General features: G+C 33.9%; 1 protein-coding gene across 1 annotated transcript; it reads right to left on the reverse strand.

Annotated features, from left to right (window-relative positions):
- Window positions 1–6231: 6231 nt before the first annotated feature.
- Window positions 6232–8098, reverse strand: LOC127082842 (uncharacterized). The gene is made up of 2 exons (XM_051023076.1): window positions 7630–8098; window positions 6232–6854 (listed from the first exon to the last, which is right to left on the reverse strand). The coding sequence occupies exons 1-2, from the start codon at window positions 7937–7939 to the stop codon at window positions 6544–6546; spliced, it is 621 nt and encodes a 206-aa protein (XP_050879033.1). The 5' UTR covers window positions 7940–8098; the 3' UTR covers window positions 6232–6543.
- Between the last annotated feature and the right edge of the window lie 10303 nt (window positions 8099–18401).

Raw genomic sequence — 18401 nt, forward strand, 5'->3', positions numbered from 1 at the left:
ATAGTCAGAATTTACCAAGAAGACATTAACAATTTGTCTTTGTGTTTGTAATCAAGTTAGGTTACATTTTTTCTTTGTAGTTTGTCTTTGTGGTTGTAATTAAGTCCTTGTAATAAGGCGAAATCACCTTGGCGGGTGGACTGGAGGTAGCTTAACAGCGGACGAGGATAAAAATGTATGTGTCCATTATTTTTATTCTAAGTTCTCTACTTGTTATTTTAGGTAGCAAAATATTTTCATTCTAGAAACCCAATTCAAACCCATTTTTTGTGTTTCCATAACCTTCAACAAATTTCATAGACTTTTCCTCATCTCCAAAATTCACGATGGGTATGTGTCAAAGGTAAGTAAGTTGAATTAGGGGTCTGTAATTTGGGATCCAAGATGGGGACGTTCTTTTTTTCTTATGAAGAACCTCTTGTCGCTGAGTTTTTCTCTTCTCTTTAAGAGGCTTGTCTCTCTACAGAGCATGATAGGTGGATGTAGAGTCATTGTAGATATGGCTCCTTCATTGTGGCTTCCACTTATTAAGCCCTTTCTGAGATTGGCCTTTCACCTGTTGAGAATGTTGATTTTCCGCTCTCAAACCTTTTTGTTGTTTGGGATAGCTAGGGCCCATATAAGGTGCAAGTTTTCTCTTTGCAACTTCTGTGAGATAGATTTCCTTCTAAAGAAAATATATTTAAGAGGAATATTATTACTGATCTTGGCAGGACTTCGTGTACTTTTTGTGGTGAACATGTAGAGTCGATATCTTATTTGTTTGTGACTTATAGTATGATTGCTAGTGTTTGGTATATCATTTTTGTGCGGTTAGGGGTGCATTTTCCTTTGCCTAGGGACCTTTGTATTTTCTTTAAGTTTTTTCTCTGATTACATCCTAGGGATAAGATAAGGGGTAGGTTTATTCTGACTTGGCATGATGTGGTGTGGATATTTGGTTGGCTCATAATGATAAACTTTTCACCGATGCATCATCTAGTGCGAAAGAGTTAGAGGTTAATATTTTTTTGGCTTGGACCTAGCTCTGCCATAAATCCCAGTTGAACTCTCTATCCTTCAATGATTGACTTCATAATTTTATCTTGTGTCTGATCTAGTATCATATTGAGATTATTGGTTTGGCTCCCCAGTTTTTTGTGGTTGATGTTGCTTCTTGAGACCTTGGTTCTGCTTTTGGTGGATAAGTGGTATGATATCTAGCTTGGTCCTGCTGGGGTGATATATTGTAGGGTAGTTGGTGTGATTTCTCTCTGTTGTTTTTTGTTTGCTGGTTATGGTTGTAGTTTTTTTTGTATGGTACTTTTCTCTATTTTGTCGTTGTTGGTTGTTGTTGTTTTGATAGTTGTTTCTTTACTTGACACTTCTCGTATCTCACTCTTCTTGTATTTTCAATGGGCTTTAGTATTTTATATTATATTATTTTATCATTAAAAAAAAGTTATAGTTAGTTACTTGTGTTATAAGTAAGTAGGTGGATAAATTAGTTAAGTTATTTTTGGATAGTGATTGTATTACAAACTAGTGGTGTATAAATAAATATATTTTGATATTAATAAAAATACAATGTGAATGTACAGGACAAACACCTTTATCCTTTTTTTATGTGTGTGTTAATATTAGTTTTAACATAGGTCATCGAGATAAACGGGTCATCCGAATCCATAAACACCCTAAAATTTACCACCCAAACAAATTTAAAGCTAAATTTAATGGAGCATCCAATCATACATTCATATTATGCATTATTTTTTCTTAGATGTGTTAAGAATGTGTGGTTTGGGCCTAACTCAACCCTACAAGTTTTGTAGGGTTGAGTTAGGCCCAAACCACACATTCTTAACATGGTATCAGAGCCTCGTTTAAGATCCGGTGGACCACCTACTATGGTTTCCGCTATCGGACTACCCACCATTTATTTCCACGCTCCAGATGTCCAGTCCTGCGCGTGAGGGGGTGTGTTAAGAGTCCCACATCGGACAATATATGGCCTGAACATGACTTTATAAGTGGGGGCAACCCTCACTCTACCAACCGGTTTTGTAGGGTTGAGTTAGGCCCAAACCATACATTCTTAACAAGATGCTCTTTTTGCTGTTCCATTTGTTTTAAATTATACGATATTTTGATTATTTCATACGGATTAGATAAAGTGGTTAATTTTGTATGGAAAAGAGTAACTATCAAAAAATTTACAAAATCATCCACCATTAATAAAATTGAAAAGAAAAGCCAAAATAAATGAAAAGAAAAACCAAAATAAATAAAAGACGAAATGATAGAAAAATAAACATTAAACTTTATTAGAATTATAAAAGCAACTTAATTTCAGATAATATTTTTTTACAAAACAACTTATAAATTGAGATGGATGTAGTAATTCCCTTATTAGAGACAAATTTAATCTTCCTTGCTTTAATGGAAATGCTTTATTTTCTTATTTTCTAAATGAATTCATTGTAATTAATTCTTCATTTGCAAGTATTTAAGTTCATCTAAGGGTGAGAATAGACCAGACCAACTAATAAAGACATATGGTCCAACTTTCACAATCTCAGGTCAGATCATATTTTTTCTTAAATAGAATATGCTTAGGCTTTTATAAGCCTATATAGCTAAAAAGATGTTCCGTTGCGGAACCAGAAATGATGATGATTGTGGAAACTACGATGAAATGAAGCTTCTATTACACTACGTTGATACGACATTGTGGATCGAAGATCGCGATCGCAATGCTTCTTGAACTAGAAAGATCGGTCTTGATGCGGTGCCATTAATTGGTGTTTCCATCTCCGATATAGTGGACTCAGGGGGAGTACCTTCATGGTTAGCACTTCAACGTCCAAGTCAGTTTAGAGTTCAAGATAGTGAGAGTCAAAGTGGAGATTAGAGATTATGTACCTTAGAACCATTTACGAAGGTATTTATACCTTGAGTTTGACGGAGTAGGCTAGATAATGGACATCGTGCTATTGAGATTTTGACTGGTGCTGATCAGTGGATCTCGGGTCTTTGGTCGAAGAAGTGGGTCCCGAGTCTTTGGTCGACACAGAATAAAAGGTTAGGCCAAAGTCCATAAAAGAGTCTTTTAAGCATATCAAACTAGTCTATTTAAATAAAATGAACATATTTATTATTATTATATTGTATTTTGTACTTTGAATTAAAATTTAAAAAATAAAACTTAGTTATCTTGAAAAACTTATGAAAATAATTTGAAACAACTTTATGAAAAATATCGTAAGTTTTTCTCATAAATAATTTTCATAAATTTTCTCAAACAAATAGTATCACAAAACTTATGATAATGAGTAAATTTGAATGAGTCAATAAAAAGAAACATTTAGTCTTATTGATCTTTAATTTGTTAGTCTATTTAATATTAGTTAAATTTCTTATTTGTAAATATTTAAATGAAATAGGTTTTTAAGTAGACTATTAGGTAAATCAAACATTCAAAAATGTCAAACTCAAACCTAAAAATATGTTTATGATAAGCTACATGTCAGACTTAATCTTTAAATTTTTTAGTAGGTTAGACTCAGACTTAACAAAGTCTAACTCGACACATCCTATTCTCTGTTGGAACAAGTTTGGTTCTATAATTATCCTTAAGCTTTGATAATAACAAAGTGTAGAGAACAATTTTGTACTCTAACTATTTTGCTAAGTGTGCAAATAATAGAAAATAGATTCTGACTCTGATGACGTTCAGACTCTAAAGTAAAGGATCATTCAAAAATGTGTTTACAAGGAAATCAAACATCTGAATTGTTAAGTCAACGTTTCTGCAAATAAACTATCCAGATAGACTCTAATAAAGACTATGACTATACAAGCATCTGAAATCTCATACCTCTGATCTTCATAGACTCTGAAGTCTCATTCTCACCAAGTTCGGAAGACATATTCTGAACAGTACTCAAACTTCATCAACTTGTATACAAAGCTTTTGACTAGAAGTTTATATCCAAAAGTCAACGACTGACTGAAGTGACAGAAGTACAAAAAAAATCTACTTTATATGTAAAGAACTGTACTATGTACCTACGAAGTTCCTCACATCTCATCATCCTCACCAACTCTCTACTGCGAGCATCACTCTATATTATAAAATAAAGTGACATTCATACAACTGTTATATTGAGGATAATTTCAACTTCACCCTCCAACAAATCTATTATTTCCTATATAAAGAGGTCTTGAAAGCTTGGAAGAAAAAGAAGCATACAACACAACACTGCATAAGATTTCTAAACTCTCACATGTGAAAAGAAAAAAAGAAAAATATTTTCACTCTAAGAAAACTATCACTTTCATAAACGTTAGAACACTTTCTTGAAATATTTATTAAAGTGTTTTATTTGTGTTAAACTTGTGTATCTGCTTTTGTTTTTAAGCATCTTGTAAACACAACTTTATTTATCTTAACATTTGGTTAATTTCCTTGAGAGACTAAGGGCTCGTTTGATTGAGTTTTGATTTTCTATTTTTAAAAATGATTTTATAAATCAGTTTTAAAAAATTGTTTTTAAAAAAACTAATGGAATAAAATCTGTTTGGTAGCTCTGTTTTTAAAAATTGTTTTAAAAATTTAAAAGTTAAAAACTTGTTTGGAGAAATTGTTTTTGGTTTCTAAAATCTAAAAATTGAAAAATTTATAGTTTTTAAAAACTATTTTATAAATCAATTTTAAAAGAGTTTTGAAGAAAAACAATAAAATAAAACATGTTTGGTAATTCTACTTTTAAAAATCATTTTAAAAAGTGTACCACTTTTCCTTGTTTTTTCCTCATCATAATTTCCAAAACTAAAAACCAAAAACCAAAACCTCTAAAACCTGTTTTAGTTTTTTAGTTTTTAAATCTCTCAATAGAGAATAGTTTTCAAAAACAATTTTATAAAATTAGACTACCAAACAAATTTTCTTATTTTCAAATTTTAAAAACTAAAAAACAGTTTTACAAAATCAAATCAAACAGGCCCTAAGTTTAGTCAGAATTTTCAAGAAGTCATTGATAGTTAGTCTTTGAGTTGTATTTCCTTGAGAGATTAAGTTATAGTCAGAATTATCAAAAAGTCTTAGACCGTTTGTCTTTGAGCCTTTATAATCAGTTTGATTATTGAATTAAATATTTATTGAGAAAGTGAAATCATATAGGCGAATCGATTGGATGTAACTTTGTTAAAAGTGAACCAGAATAAAAATACTTATGTTATTTATCTTTTTCTTTATCGTTGTGTCTGTGTTTTTGGAATGCAAAAATTTTAAATCTAAAAACTCAATTCACAACTATCATTTTTTTTTGTGTTTTTTTGAAGCTTCATTCTCACCCTTAAATTCACCTCAACTACTCATTCCTACTTTGGACCGGAGTCCACCTAAGCTACTCATTCCTAGTTTGGGCCGGGACCCTTGTAGCTTCACACTCTTTAAAATTTGCAATCATACACTAAAATTCATATGACTCAAATGGTGCCACATTTCTTCATACCATATTCCTCATCTAATGCACTTGTTAATCTTTGTTAGTTAGAGATTCTATTATATCTTTTCATTTTCGACTATTTTCCGAATAAAACTTTTATCTATAAGCACCTTTCAATGTGGTCCTGATGTAGCTAAATTGTCCCTACCCTCAAATGCCGTCCATAACTTAGGGACAAAATGGCCATGTGTATTTTTGTGTTTGATCAAATGACCATGTGTAGGACACTAATAAAAATCCATTAACCAAATTACAAAAGTCCTAATCAAACAATCACACATGCATCCTATAATTGGGATTTCATAATTATGATCAAATAATCATTAACCTTATGTTTTTCCTTAAACTTGTTAACACGTTTTCAAATCCAAATTGTATGTTAATTTTGACAATTGGAAACAAAACATTCTCCCACCATGACAACTATAAGACAAGTTCTGTAGCATTATGCAATAGGGACCCTTTTGCTTCATTGTTTCCCACTACTGCAAAACCTAACATGCACAGTTTTTGGCAGTGCCTTCAAGGTATAATACTCAAATATTCTTATTCATTTATTTATTTTCAACAAAAACTTTTTACAGCCTGTACTTTATTTTTTATGAAAAAGTCATAAAAATAAAATAAAAACTACAAAAAGAACCTCATTCCTCCAAGTCCTCAAAGCATGCAAATTGCAAAGCACTAATCTTTTCTTTTTCTTTTCACTTTTTTAGGTATTCTAAAGCACATTTTTGAGATATATAGTAACAAAGCTATTTTTATTTCTTTTCTTCATAAAAAGTAACAAAATCACCATCTTTGACTGTAGTGATTAAGAAACTACTTCTCAAAATCTCATTATATAATCACAACGATTTCGTCAAATTCATCACACACATACCAGCTTCTCAAAAAAATGATATGATCAACACGATTTTGTCAAATTGATCGTGGTTGATTGAAACATACACAAGAGAGGAAAGACAGAAAGAAATAATGATAGTAATAATGATGTTGAATGTTTGAATATTGGTGTGATTTATCTTTAAGGCTACTACAACTACTTTAATTATTATTCCATGGTCTTGTTCTTCCTCCTCTTTGTCAGAGTCTTGATCCAACTTTTTCTGACTTTAACTGTTCCTCCTTCAACCTTGTTGCTTACGTGGCAAACACCAGCAGATTTTTTCCACCTTATGAGCTGGAACATGTGACCAATTCTCTTTCGCCACCTGAATATGTCACGTGACTTTCCATGCTCTATCACACTCTTGGTCTCTAATTTGTTGTTATTGCAATTCTCTAGGGTCACCTTTGAGACACTGCTCTTTTCCCACGAGCCTACCCCATTTTCTTCAAACTTGATTGATATGAATGCCTCTTCTGCAAAAGTTTTTTTAAAGTCATTCTCATTTCTCATTCCTAGGTGCTAAAGAATCAAACCAAAATGTAATCAAATTTCCTCCCAAAAAAGGCTTTAAAAAAAGAATAAAATATATTTTATTTTACTTTTTTTTTCAACTCATAACTGAGATTTACCAAAATATTAAATTAACAACTAATTATTCTGTGTAGTTACTATGCTGCCGACGGATTTAATCAAATTTGACAAAAAAATTTATGATATAGTACTGTGGATTAGAGGTGAGACAAGGAGATAAAAGTAAATATAAATAGATGTATCTTTTAAATAATGGAACCTTATACTTTATTTATGATAAACAAGAATGACATTTTGCCAAATTAGTTGTGTACCCTAATTCCCTACCAAATCCATAGACCATAAACTTGCAATATAATTTTCTGTGTCATAATAATGGTATTGCCAATTACTAGAAAACAATGACCCAACTAAAACACTTTTTGACCTTAATTTCGTCATCATTATAACCTAATCTTCCACATGAAGACACACAAACATGCATTCATAATAATTCATGATTTTTTTTCAATCATCAAAGAAATTAATGGACACCAAATCCTCTTTCACCTAACCATGAAAATAAAAAATAAAATAAAAATGATTTTTTATTTCATTTTAATTAATTTGATATCGGATAAAATACTTATATAAATACATTTAATGATAAAAATAATTGTATAGATTAATCATTCAAATTAGAGTAAAAATAATAATATAAATATTGATTAATGATACCTTCTGGACTGGGAGAGAGATCATCATATTCATAGCGATTGTTGCTATGAGATTTGCATTGGCGAGATTCAAGGCGAGTGAAGAGAGAACCAAAAGCAAAGATCTTGTGAATAGAAGAAGAGTTGGGTGGTTTTTGTGAATTGGCACCTTTTTTGGAGGAAGAGCGGTGGTTCTGATGGTGGCGCCGCCCTTGTTTTGCAACCAATAGAAGAAGTCTTTCATTCAAGCACAAAGGGCATACACCAACAACTAGTTGTTTTGGATGGAAATAGCAACATGATTTTTCATCCTTATATCCATTTCTATTCATTTTTTAGACTTTAGGAAGAAGGTGAATGGTGAGAAGGGAAGTTTAAATTTAAAGAAATGTAATTTAAATGAATGGAAGGTATAATATGTGAGAATATATATGTTGGGAAAGTGTGAAACTAAAATGGAAGGTCATGGAAATGGGCCCACAAGTGAAAGATGTATGAGTCAGAAGAATGTGTATGTATGTACTTTTATTGTGTTGTGTAGTGCAATTTAAATTGTGGGTTATGGATTTATTATACAACATAAGGTTCAAGGTTTTAACTCACTTTTGCAATAAAAGAAAGTGGTTTAACTCATAACTTTTTAACCAAATAACTTGCTTTTACAAATAAAATTTCTAACTATCTTACTTTTCTATTTATTTTTCAATTTGCTCACAAAATCTTCATAGTTCAGATTAATTTTTTAAAAAAAATCATATTTAATACTTATAAAATTAAATCGGATCAAGTTAATTCTTAAATTATTGACTAGTTTTTGAATTTATGATATGTATAATTAATTTATCTATGTCGCATTAATAGTACTCCCTCTGTTTCATAAAAAATGTCTCATTTGTACTTTTTCTCCGTCTCAAAATAATTGTACTTTTACAATTTCGATCCTGCATTTATTACTCTTTTTCCATACAATACCCCTATTTATTAAATTTTATTTTATTTAACCATTCTTTTAACTACAACTAATATGGGTATTCTAGTAAATAATATTAGTTTTATCATCAAAACCAACACATCTAATCATTTTTTTAAGAATCGTACATTATGCAAATCGAATATTTTTTTATGAGACGGAGGGAGTATTAATTAAGTGTCACTGTGCAAAACTTAAATAATTCTTAGAGGGATAAGTTTATCTTTTATTTGAAAAAGAAATAAAAAAAAAAGAAAAAGAAGTCCAACTGTTTTTCTATAACAAAATAGAAATAGAAAGAACTAGTGTTCTCTCTTCATATTCTCTCCGTCGTTATTTTTTCTCCTTCCATATAGTCAAACCCTTTGTTTCCAACGAGATCATTGACAACAAATGATTTAATTAGAGACAAAGATAAAGATAAATTCTGATTCTATTATAAACTTAGCATCAAGAGTAGTATAATGTAGAACGATTTAATTGAATATCGATATGGTTTAATAGTTTTTTTCATATCAAGTCAACGATTACATATGGGCATATTGTATTCCACTTTTTTAATCTCGTTTTTCATGTAAAATTATATGCATATGTCGTTCAATTTTTTCGCCAAAGCCATTAATGTATAAATATATCGTCAAAGCAAATAAAAGCATGTGTTGTTTAGTTCTGGGCTAATTTTGCTTGTCATTCTCTTGAAGGCGGTAGTAATTCAATTTTGGATTTGTGTTTCTTTCTTCTATGGGCGGTAACGTAGAGTGATTTATTATGTTTTTGTTGTGTCGTTGTGTTTGTAGTTCGACTGTGTCGATATGCATAAGCGTTTGTAAGTGATTCTTAATTTAAACGAAGGAAAGATTGTTGGGAAGTTGGTTAAGGGATGATGATGATAATTTTAATGTAAACTAAGGAAAGATTGTTGAGAAGTTGTTTAAGTCAAATGGGAAAGATAGTGACAAAACTTCATTTGAATATGTTAGTTATACATTATATTCTGAGCATGTGAGGACTTCATAATCCACAGAGGATGAGGGAAGTTCAAAGTTTAATTTTCCAGTTTTTAATTCTAATTTTGTTTTTGGTGAAGTTAGGCTAAAAGATGGGATGAAATTTATAAAATTGGAAGATATGAACATTTCTCTTGGAAGATATGAACATTGCTCTTGGAAGAGAAATTAAGTGGAAAAAGAATGATAAGGTAAGGTCTTGGGTTATCTTTCTGTTGAGGAATGCTCATGAGTTGTCTCTTGTTCATGGAATATAAGTACTTGCACTTATCAAATTAGAACACTCAGTCTAGAACATATAACAGTTACTCATATGGACATATTGAAGACACTTAACAAAAAATCATGGAGTTATCTCAACAACATTGATAAAACAACATTCATTAGCCTAAGTTGGATAACATAACAAAAAACATGTGTGAAGTTTGGAATAACAAGAGTGTGAAACATGTGGATCTATGTGCTTGCAGGTATTGCAATCGATATTTTGATTCATTGATTCATCATGGTGGTTTTGATGATAATTATGATACTTCGATATTTAGTGGAATCCTGTTGATTTATCCTCCGCTTGATCATGGTGGTCCTAAATGTATTTTTCCAACTGTCTCTAATGATGATGTTCATCCTGAAGTTTTCTCAAGCCTCATCAGGGAGAAGGTTCAAGGTTCCAGAGGAGTTCTAAAATAAAAGATAATGTAGCAAGGAACTCGAAGATTCAAAGTTGTGAAAGAGAGAAAGTGTGAAAGCTAATATGGTCGGTCGTGCACTTGGCGTTGTGTCTGAGTTACCAAAGTATTGTAAAAGTTTTAGAGTAACTAATAAATTACTGAGAAAAATTTCAGACATTCACTAAATTCTTTTAAGGACCCTCTTATATCGTGAAAACCTCCATAAAATGTTTTACATAAGTAGCTAGTTAACTATTAGCTCAAATAATCCTTTATGAGTCATATTTACATTAGATAATCGATTAATTAGGGTTAGTCGATTATCTATTTTGTAATGCCTCATAATCGATTATTTGGGTTTATAATAAATTAGTGACCGCGCAATTTGAAAACTTTCTAAAATTGAACTACATAATTGATTATGTGATATGCATAATCGATTATGAGCATTAAAAATTCATTGATCATTTTCCTTTTTGAGCTACATTTTCTCTTATATTAGAAGGGTGTCGTCTCACTTTCATTTACAACATATTTTGAATTTTAATAATCCTTTTCTTATTCTAGCATCTCTTTTATCATATTTCACCAAAAATTGTCTTAGTGCCTTTATGAGTGAAATACACTTGTGAGATTTATCAATATTATGATTCTCTTGAAATGTTTATCTTGTTAGGTTGTTAAGGTTGTCTTGGTAAAACTTATGTTTGGTTTTCAAGATTCGCTTATCAAAATCTAGTTCTTGGTTCGTGAGCATAGCATATTAAAAGATCCACTTAGTTTGAGGGGATGGATCTTGGTATTTGAAAGTTTGTGAAAGAAGGTCCATTTGTACCCACATATGAAGTCAATGGTATTGTGGTGAACTAAGATAATGAAGATGATTGGACCAAAGAGGAAAAATAAAAACTGCAACGCAGTCTAAAATATAAATTGATCATCACTACCGCTCTCGGTATTGATGAGTTTTTTTGTGTTTCTCACATAAAAATGAACATAAATGTGGGATACCCTCGAAGTTACCGAAGAAGGTACTACTAGGGTAAATAAGTCGAGGTTGAACGCATTAACCCACGAGTATAAGCCATTCAAAATGAAACTTGGAGAGAAAATATATGACATACAAAAGTGATTCACTCATATCGTGAGTCACAAAAGGAACTCTTGGGATTTTTTTTTTAAATGAGTATTTGGTTGTAAAAATCCTTAGATGCCTAAACTGCATTTGGAAACCAAAAATCACTGCGATTTTTGAATTTAGGAATTTGTCAACCATGGACTTGGCAACTTTATTTTGAAATTGCAGGAACATGAGATAGAACTAAAAAGACTCGCTGATGATGAAAAATGACCTAAGAAGGGAAGAGTCTAGCTCACAAGGTTGAATAAAATAAGTATTATTACACCGATGAAGAAATGGTGTTAATACTATATGATATGTTGTTCTTTGTATGCAAAGATGTCAAACTCAATGTTGTAACAATGTGTATGATAAAATTCTTATTTAAGCAGAAAATTAATATCGATAAGAAAAATGACACACATAATTGTTAATCCAATTCAGTGCAAAGTCATAGTTGTCTGGAGGGTGTTAACCCTAAAAAGGAAATTCACTCTTAATAGTCAAAAGTAAAAATTTGTTAACGCCCTATTATGAGTGAATTTCATTTTTTCCAAGTACTACTCGTGAATTTATATTCAAGTCTCCCCCTAAATATGAGAACCATCTCACTTTCTCTCAAACACTCTCCCAAGTGTTTGGACAGCTATAATAACTTATAAATGATGGAACAAATTACAACTTAAAATGTCTATATTCCTTGACATATGAATATGGCTAGCAAATAGACTTTCAATAACACAAAACAAAAAGTATACAAAAGACTCAATACAACTAAGCATGTCTTGCTTGTTTCTCAAGGTCCAAGTCTTTTAAAACGGAGAGATTCTCCTTAAATAGCAATAGAATCCAGCTCGAAGATCCATTAAGGTTTGAATCATTAGACACGGATGATCCAATTCCATAAGCGCACGATAAAAAATTTGCATTAATTTGATTTACACTAATTGATTTGACAAATCTTCATTAGATCCGATTTTTTTCTTTTTCAATCTTTGTGAATGATCTTTTGGTAAATTTTCCATATTCCAAAAAATGCATAAAATAATTAAAGAAGATTAGACAAATATGGAAACAAATCTTCCAAAGGCACAATATTCACTCAGCACATACTGGCTTATGGGCGAGACAAAATGTCTCACAATCTACGGAATATCATGCTCCACACGTTGCTTCCTTATTTTGAGCTCGTAGAGACATAATGTCTCACACAAAGTCATGACATCTTGCTTCACATGTTGCCTATAAAAATGATACCAATCAGATGTAACAATAATGTAGAACTTCAATAGATTCATGAAGCATGAAAGAAAATAAGAAGGAAAAAGAAAAAGTGAAGCAAAATCTTCATTCACCCTACGTGCTTTCTTTATGGAAAGAAATGGAATATAAGATCAAAATGCCCTCAAATTCAGAAGAAAAATTAAAATGAGAAAATGTTGAAGAAACCTCAAAAGGAAGAAAATAAAGCGTATATGCCCTGTGTCGCATTACGCGAAAAACCGGCGGGAAAAGAAGAACAACAGAGCCGCCACCGTGCGTTATTTATCCCAAAAGAGGGAAAGGAAACGCTCGAAGTAAACCTAGGAAAGAACATGGTCTCGCGACCAGAGAGAATGGATTCGGGAGTCGGTTATGCGAAGGGAAGGTATTAGCACCCCTACGCATCCGTCGTACTCGACGGGATCCACGCACAATAGAAAGGAAAATGGTTGCTAAACACTGCTCAAACTCACACACACTGGCTGAAAGAGACACAAGAAAACAGACTGAAACTGACTCGGCAGGATACCGCATCCTGGGCCTACTTAGTCTATCAGGCATAGACATCAGAGTCGAAGTAGTTCGGACTGGGGAAACGACACATGCTCGCTAGGATATCGCATCCTATGCATACGTATCTTCTCGGACGAGAGAAGAATCAGAGCATTCGTAGCTCGGCTAACACGCACACAAACAAACACAGGCAAAGGCAAACGTGGAGCCTGACTGCCAATCGCTGGACTTACATCAGCATCCGAACCAAACAAACCCACACTGGAACCCGAATGCCACTCGATGGACTTACATCAGCTTCCAAGCACACAGCAACACCACAAGTTAATAGGGAGTCGGGGACTCGAGCCTATAACTGTCAAGCACACACTCAAACAAACAGACAACGAATTGCTAAGGAGTCAGGCACTCGAGCCTAGCAACTGTCAAACAACCCACACAAAAGAGAAAAAGGGCGCCCGGAGAGATCAACTCAATCTCCTGCCTACATACTTCATCTGGTATGAAGATCAGGGCGATGTAGTTCCCCTACGCAGGGACAAAGGACTAGCCTAACCAGATAACAGAGGGAGACACAACACTAGGGAGACTACGACTCGAGCCTAGATGTTGTCATGCAAAGTCGTCCCTAAGTTAAGGTTTCTAGCTAAATGGCACAAGGGCCAACCTATCCTAGACATGACTTGCACAGGAAGCAAGCCACACCAAACCTAACTTGCACAGGAAGCAAGGGTCTCGATTGCAACTAGGGCAAGAGAAAGGGGAGGTCTCAATCGCAACGAGGGCGAGAGAAAAGAATTAGTGTTAGTTGTTAGTCAAACTCGACAAGACATCGCATCTCGTGCCTACGTATCTCATCTGGACATGAGAATCAGAGTTGCCGTAGTTCGGCTAAACTATTCCCGTTAGTTGGTGTTTTTTAAGTGGACAACGTCACTGCACAATCTACCTGATGCTCGACCTTTGGATACTTACTCACCTGTAGTAGAAGGAGTTAACGTATCCTTAAGAGGGGATAATGTTGGTTTGTGTTTTAGGAAAGCTCAGGCAAGAAAGGAAGTCCTATACGAAGGAACCGTGCTACCTTAATTGACATGCAAACGAGACTACGCGGAGTCTAACAAACCGAGGGGATACAATCAAACCACACAAACATGTACAGCATAAAATAAACACACCAACAAGGGGGCTCAAACATGGGTTAGGTTTTAGTCAAGGGGTCACATCAACCTCAACAAACAAACCTCTGGAATGGGGTGAATGTTGCTCTTAACCTTGCCATTGAGGGGCTAAGGTGAAGCAGATGAAAGGAGATGAGGGGTGTGCCTCATTGCTCTTATCCCTGGCCAGGGAGAGCATTTGACAAGAATGTGTGGGTTCAGAAAGTGGGAACCCTTCTACACATTTGATACTGACTCAACTATACAGTTGTACAAGATCTTGGGTTTGTATCTGCAATGCATCAACACAGTGGTGTGAGCAAAGCAGATGACACACAGAATAGCAGGGGATAGGTTGCATATCCCTTGGTTCTGCCAATTGCCTCTTCACTTAGGAGGTCTTTGACTATGTACAAGGACAAATTAAACATACACAAACATTGCCTCTTAAGGAGGACTTCACACAGTTGCCTGGCCAAGTAACAGGCCAGGTCTTCCAGACTACATGAAGATTAAGGGATATACCTCAATGCAAATTGCTTATACAAGCAAAGCAAAGCAAAAAGTTCACAAGGAACTAAGCAACTAAAAGCACCTGAAATAGTCAAGCAGATGTTAGTATACAACTTCAAAGCAAAGCAAAAGGAAACAGACATTAACAGTTAATCAGAAGCAAGTGAATGTGCAAGGCACAAGGCTTAAGGCATGTGAGCCAAGCCACCTACAAAACAAACAAGTTAGTCAATGATATTCAAGCAAGCTCAATCAAACAGAATTGGTCTCATTGGTCATTTGTTGGTCAACCTGAAAACATGAACTCAAAGGTGAGTAACAGGACCACTAGGGCAAGCCTAGGGTCAAAAAGGAATGAAAAAGTCAAAACAGCAAAGGGCAAGCATTCAAAATCATGTTCAATCAATCAAGAAACAATTCCAATTGGGTTCATGTTCATATCATGCATCATCATCATTTCATAAGCAAAAGAAGTCAAAGCATGGCAAATGAGGGCTTATAGAAGTCAACAGCAAGACTTGCATCAAAAGTCAACTCAAACATTTCCAAAAATCACCAAATAAATCATGATCAATCCTAACACATAGCATGGTAAGCATGTAAAATTTCATCACATTTGGACAAGTGGAAGGCAGTCAATGAAAATCAGAAAGTCAAAGCAATTTTGAACATGCTTAAGGAAGTCAACCAAACATGCATCAACTTAGAAAAATCATAAATCAGAGATGGTGTATGATAAATGAATGGGACTAAAACCATGACAAAGATGAGGATGTCTAGTTATCTCATGTAAAATTTCATGATCATCCAATAAAGTATGAGAATTTCCCAAATGGAATGGCAAGATGTGTCACACAAAGTCAACATTTGACTAGACAGGGGAGAAAAATCTCAAACAATTTGGAAATGCCACAATTAATTCCAAGAAAATTCACAAGTGAACTAGACATACAAGAGTAGGTTCATGCAAAAATTCACATCAATTGGAGGTCAGGAAGCATGGTAAAGAAAATCATGAAATTGCACATCATTGGTGTGACACAAATTGTCACACCCTACTTCAAAAATTCATAACTCAATGACCAGATAAGATAAATTCACAAACTCTACATTAAAATAACCATGAATGAGTCTAGTTTGTGTACAAAAATTTCAGATCAATTGGATAATGCATGACTATTTCACAAAGGATTTGGCAAAGGGTACAAAATAATGACACATGAACAAAACCCTAATACCATTAAAAATTCGACCATCCAAAAACTCAGAAAAAATCATGATAAAATACTAGAGATCCAGATGAATATGATGCAAAAAATTTCATGAAATTTGGATGTGAAATGATGATGTTATGAATTTTAGAAGATGATGTATCAAATGGAATAAAAATGCAAAAAGGAAATGATTTAATTGAAATATTAAAACGAGAATGGCAGAATGGTAATTCCGGGGTCATTTAAATGAAACGGTGCGTAGCACCCCCCAGACGTGGCAAACAATGATTCAACATGGGCAATGGCACAGTAACATTCATGCAACACAAAAGCTCAAACGCAGAAACACGATGGAGAAGGAAATCTGGAAAATCCTAGGGTTCGCTACAGTAGCTACAGTGTCATCTTCATCCAACCAAAATCGTAAAAAATAATTTGCCCAGAACGTGCAATCAAGCATACCATTGTGATCAGCAAATAACACACAACAAGAATATGGCATCCATTTTCACGAAATCATCTTAAGCAAAGTGAATCAAGCAAGAACATATGCATACATCAAACTTTAAATCCATATAAATCAGTAAATACTCAACCATTTCATGCAATCCGTAGCTCATTAGAATCAGCAAGGCATAAACTATCTAAAGCATGGCATAATTTTGGAAAATGAGTGAATCGAAAACTAACCAAAAGTGAAGAGCAATCGAGCTTCAGTGGTTATTTGGCTGTTCTGGTTCAAAACAGATGAAGTTACAAGCTCCACAAAGTGAATGGTTGAGATGCTTCGGCTCAGTAAGGTTTGAAAATGCTCCAATCACGATTTGCCATGGAAGTGTGCTTGGTAAAACAGAGCATGATGAGGCTGTTACAGTTGGTGAATGGTGCTTGGAATGGCTTCCAAATGATGGTCAGATGATGAGACAACCAAGATGGCTCGTGGTTCTTTGGAGGTTTTGGCCAAAAATTCAAAGATGAGAAAATGAGGTTTTTTGAGAGAAGAGAGTTTTTCTGTGTGTTTGATGGCTGCAGCTAGGGTTGGAATTGCAGAAAATGTGATTTTATACTTCTGTTTAGGCTTTGCTAATGAGGTGCTAATCAACATTATCTCTCATGAACCAAATTGCCAATTTGCTAATTTTCAACTAAGTGCACAAGGAGGGTGTATGCTGCACGATTTTGGGCCTTTGGCAAGTCAGAAATGATGTCTCAAGTCAATCCCAATTGGCCACTTTGATAGAAATTGCTTAAATCAAAACTTCAAATTTTCACTTCACTTGAATTTAAACATGATAGTTCAAAAAGGGCTATTTTGATTGGCAATGTTTTGGTATATGAAATTTATATTTTTGGAAAGAGGAGGTTAAATGTGGTTTGTTGGAAAAAACCTCACCAATTTTGGCCAAATGGTTTGAGAGATATGGCCTTTTGAAGTTCAAGATTTTGTGAAAATGATTTGATCATATCTTAACAACCATACATGGGAATTGAGAGTTCTTGGACTTTTTGAAAATGGGAGAACAAGATCTTCAACTTTCATATTGGGCAAAAATTCATTTGAAGCTTGTATCATAATGTAAGTTTGGGATCAAGAAGTTTCCATTTTTGGCAGTTAAAATTACAGGTCCGGTTTCTATTTTTGGAAATTTCTGATTTTGCTTCAAATTCTTCAATGATGATGTTTGCCATGATATATGAGGCCTATTTGGACATGAATAAGCTCTCTCAAACCAAATCCATCCATCAAAACCATAAAATCAACCACAGTTGACCAAGTTTGACTTTTCTAGGGTTTCTGACTGATTGTGCATTGACTGATGACCTCTGAGCCTCCAATCTTTGACCTAAACACTTCAAATGGATCCCCAAGTCATGTGAGCAGGTTGGACCAACCCTAGGGCCTTGGCTCAATGAAAAACTCACTTGCTTGCTTGATTGACTGATCTCCTGACCAGTTTGACCTAATTCTCCTGATGATCTTGCACTTGAGGCAAAAGGGACAATGCAATGCTATGCAGTGGACCATGTTATGCTATGACCTAATATGAAAATGTATGTACAATGATAGGTGCAAATTTGAGGTGCTACAGCTGCCCTTATTCAATCAGCTGGGAACCCGAACGGATGATAGCAACGGCTGTCAGACTTTCAGGGTAAACAGGGATTGAATACTAAGAACCGTAGAAATTTGCACCAATTGGATATAATACAAGAATGCCTGTCAGGATCGGCGAAGAAACAGTCTTGAAAGGAAAATCCGTCTGGAACAAAAAAAGAAATCGGCCTGAATACCGAAACAGAAACGTCGACCTGGATACCAAAATAAATGGTAACACAGGGATAACCATGGCCTGAGCGCCGCT

This window comes from Lathyrus oleraceus, chromosome 5 (assembly GCF_024323335.1).
Source record: "Lathyrus oleraceus cultivar Zhongwan6 chromosome 5, CAAS_Psat_ZW6_1.0, whole genome shotgun sequence".
Classification (NCBI taxonomy): domain Eukaryota; kingdom Viridiplantae; phylum Streptophyta; class Magnoliopsida; order Fabales; family Fabaceae; genus Lathyrus; species Lathyrus oleraceus.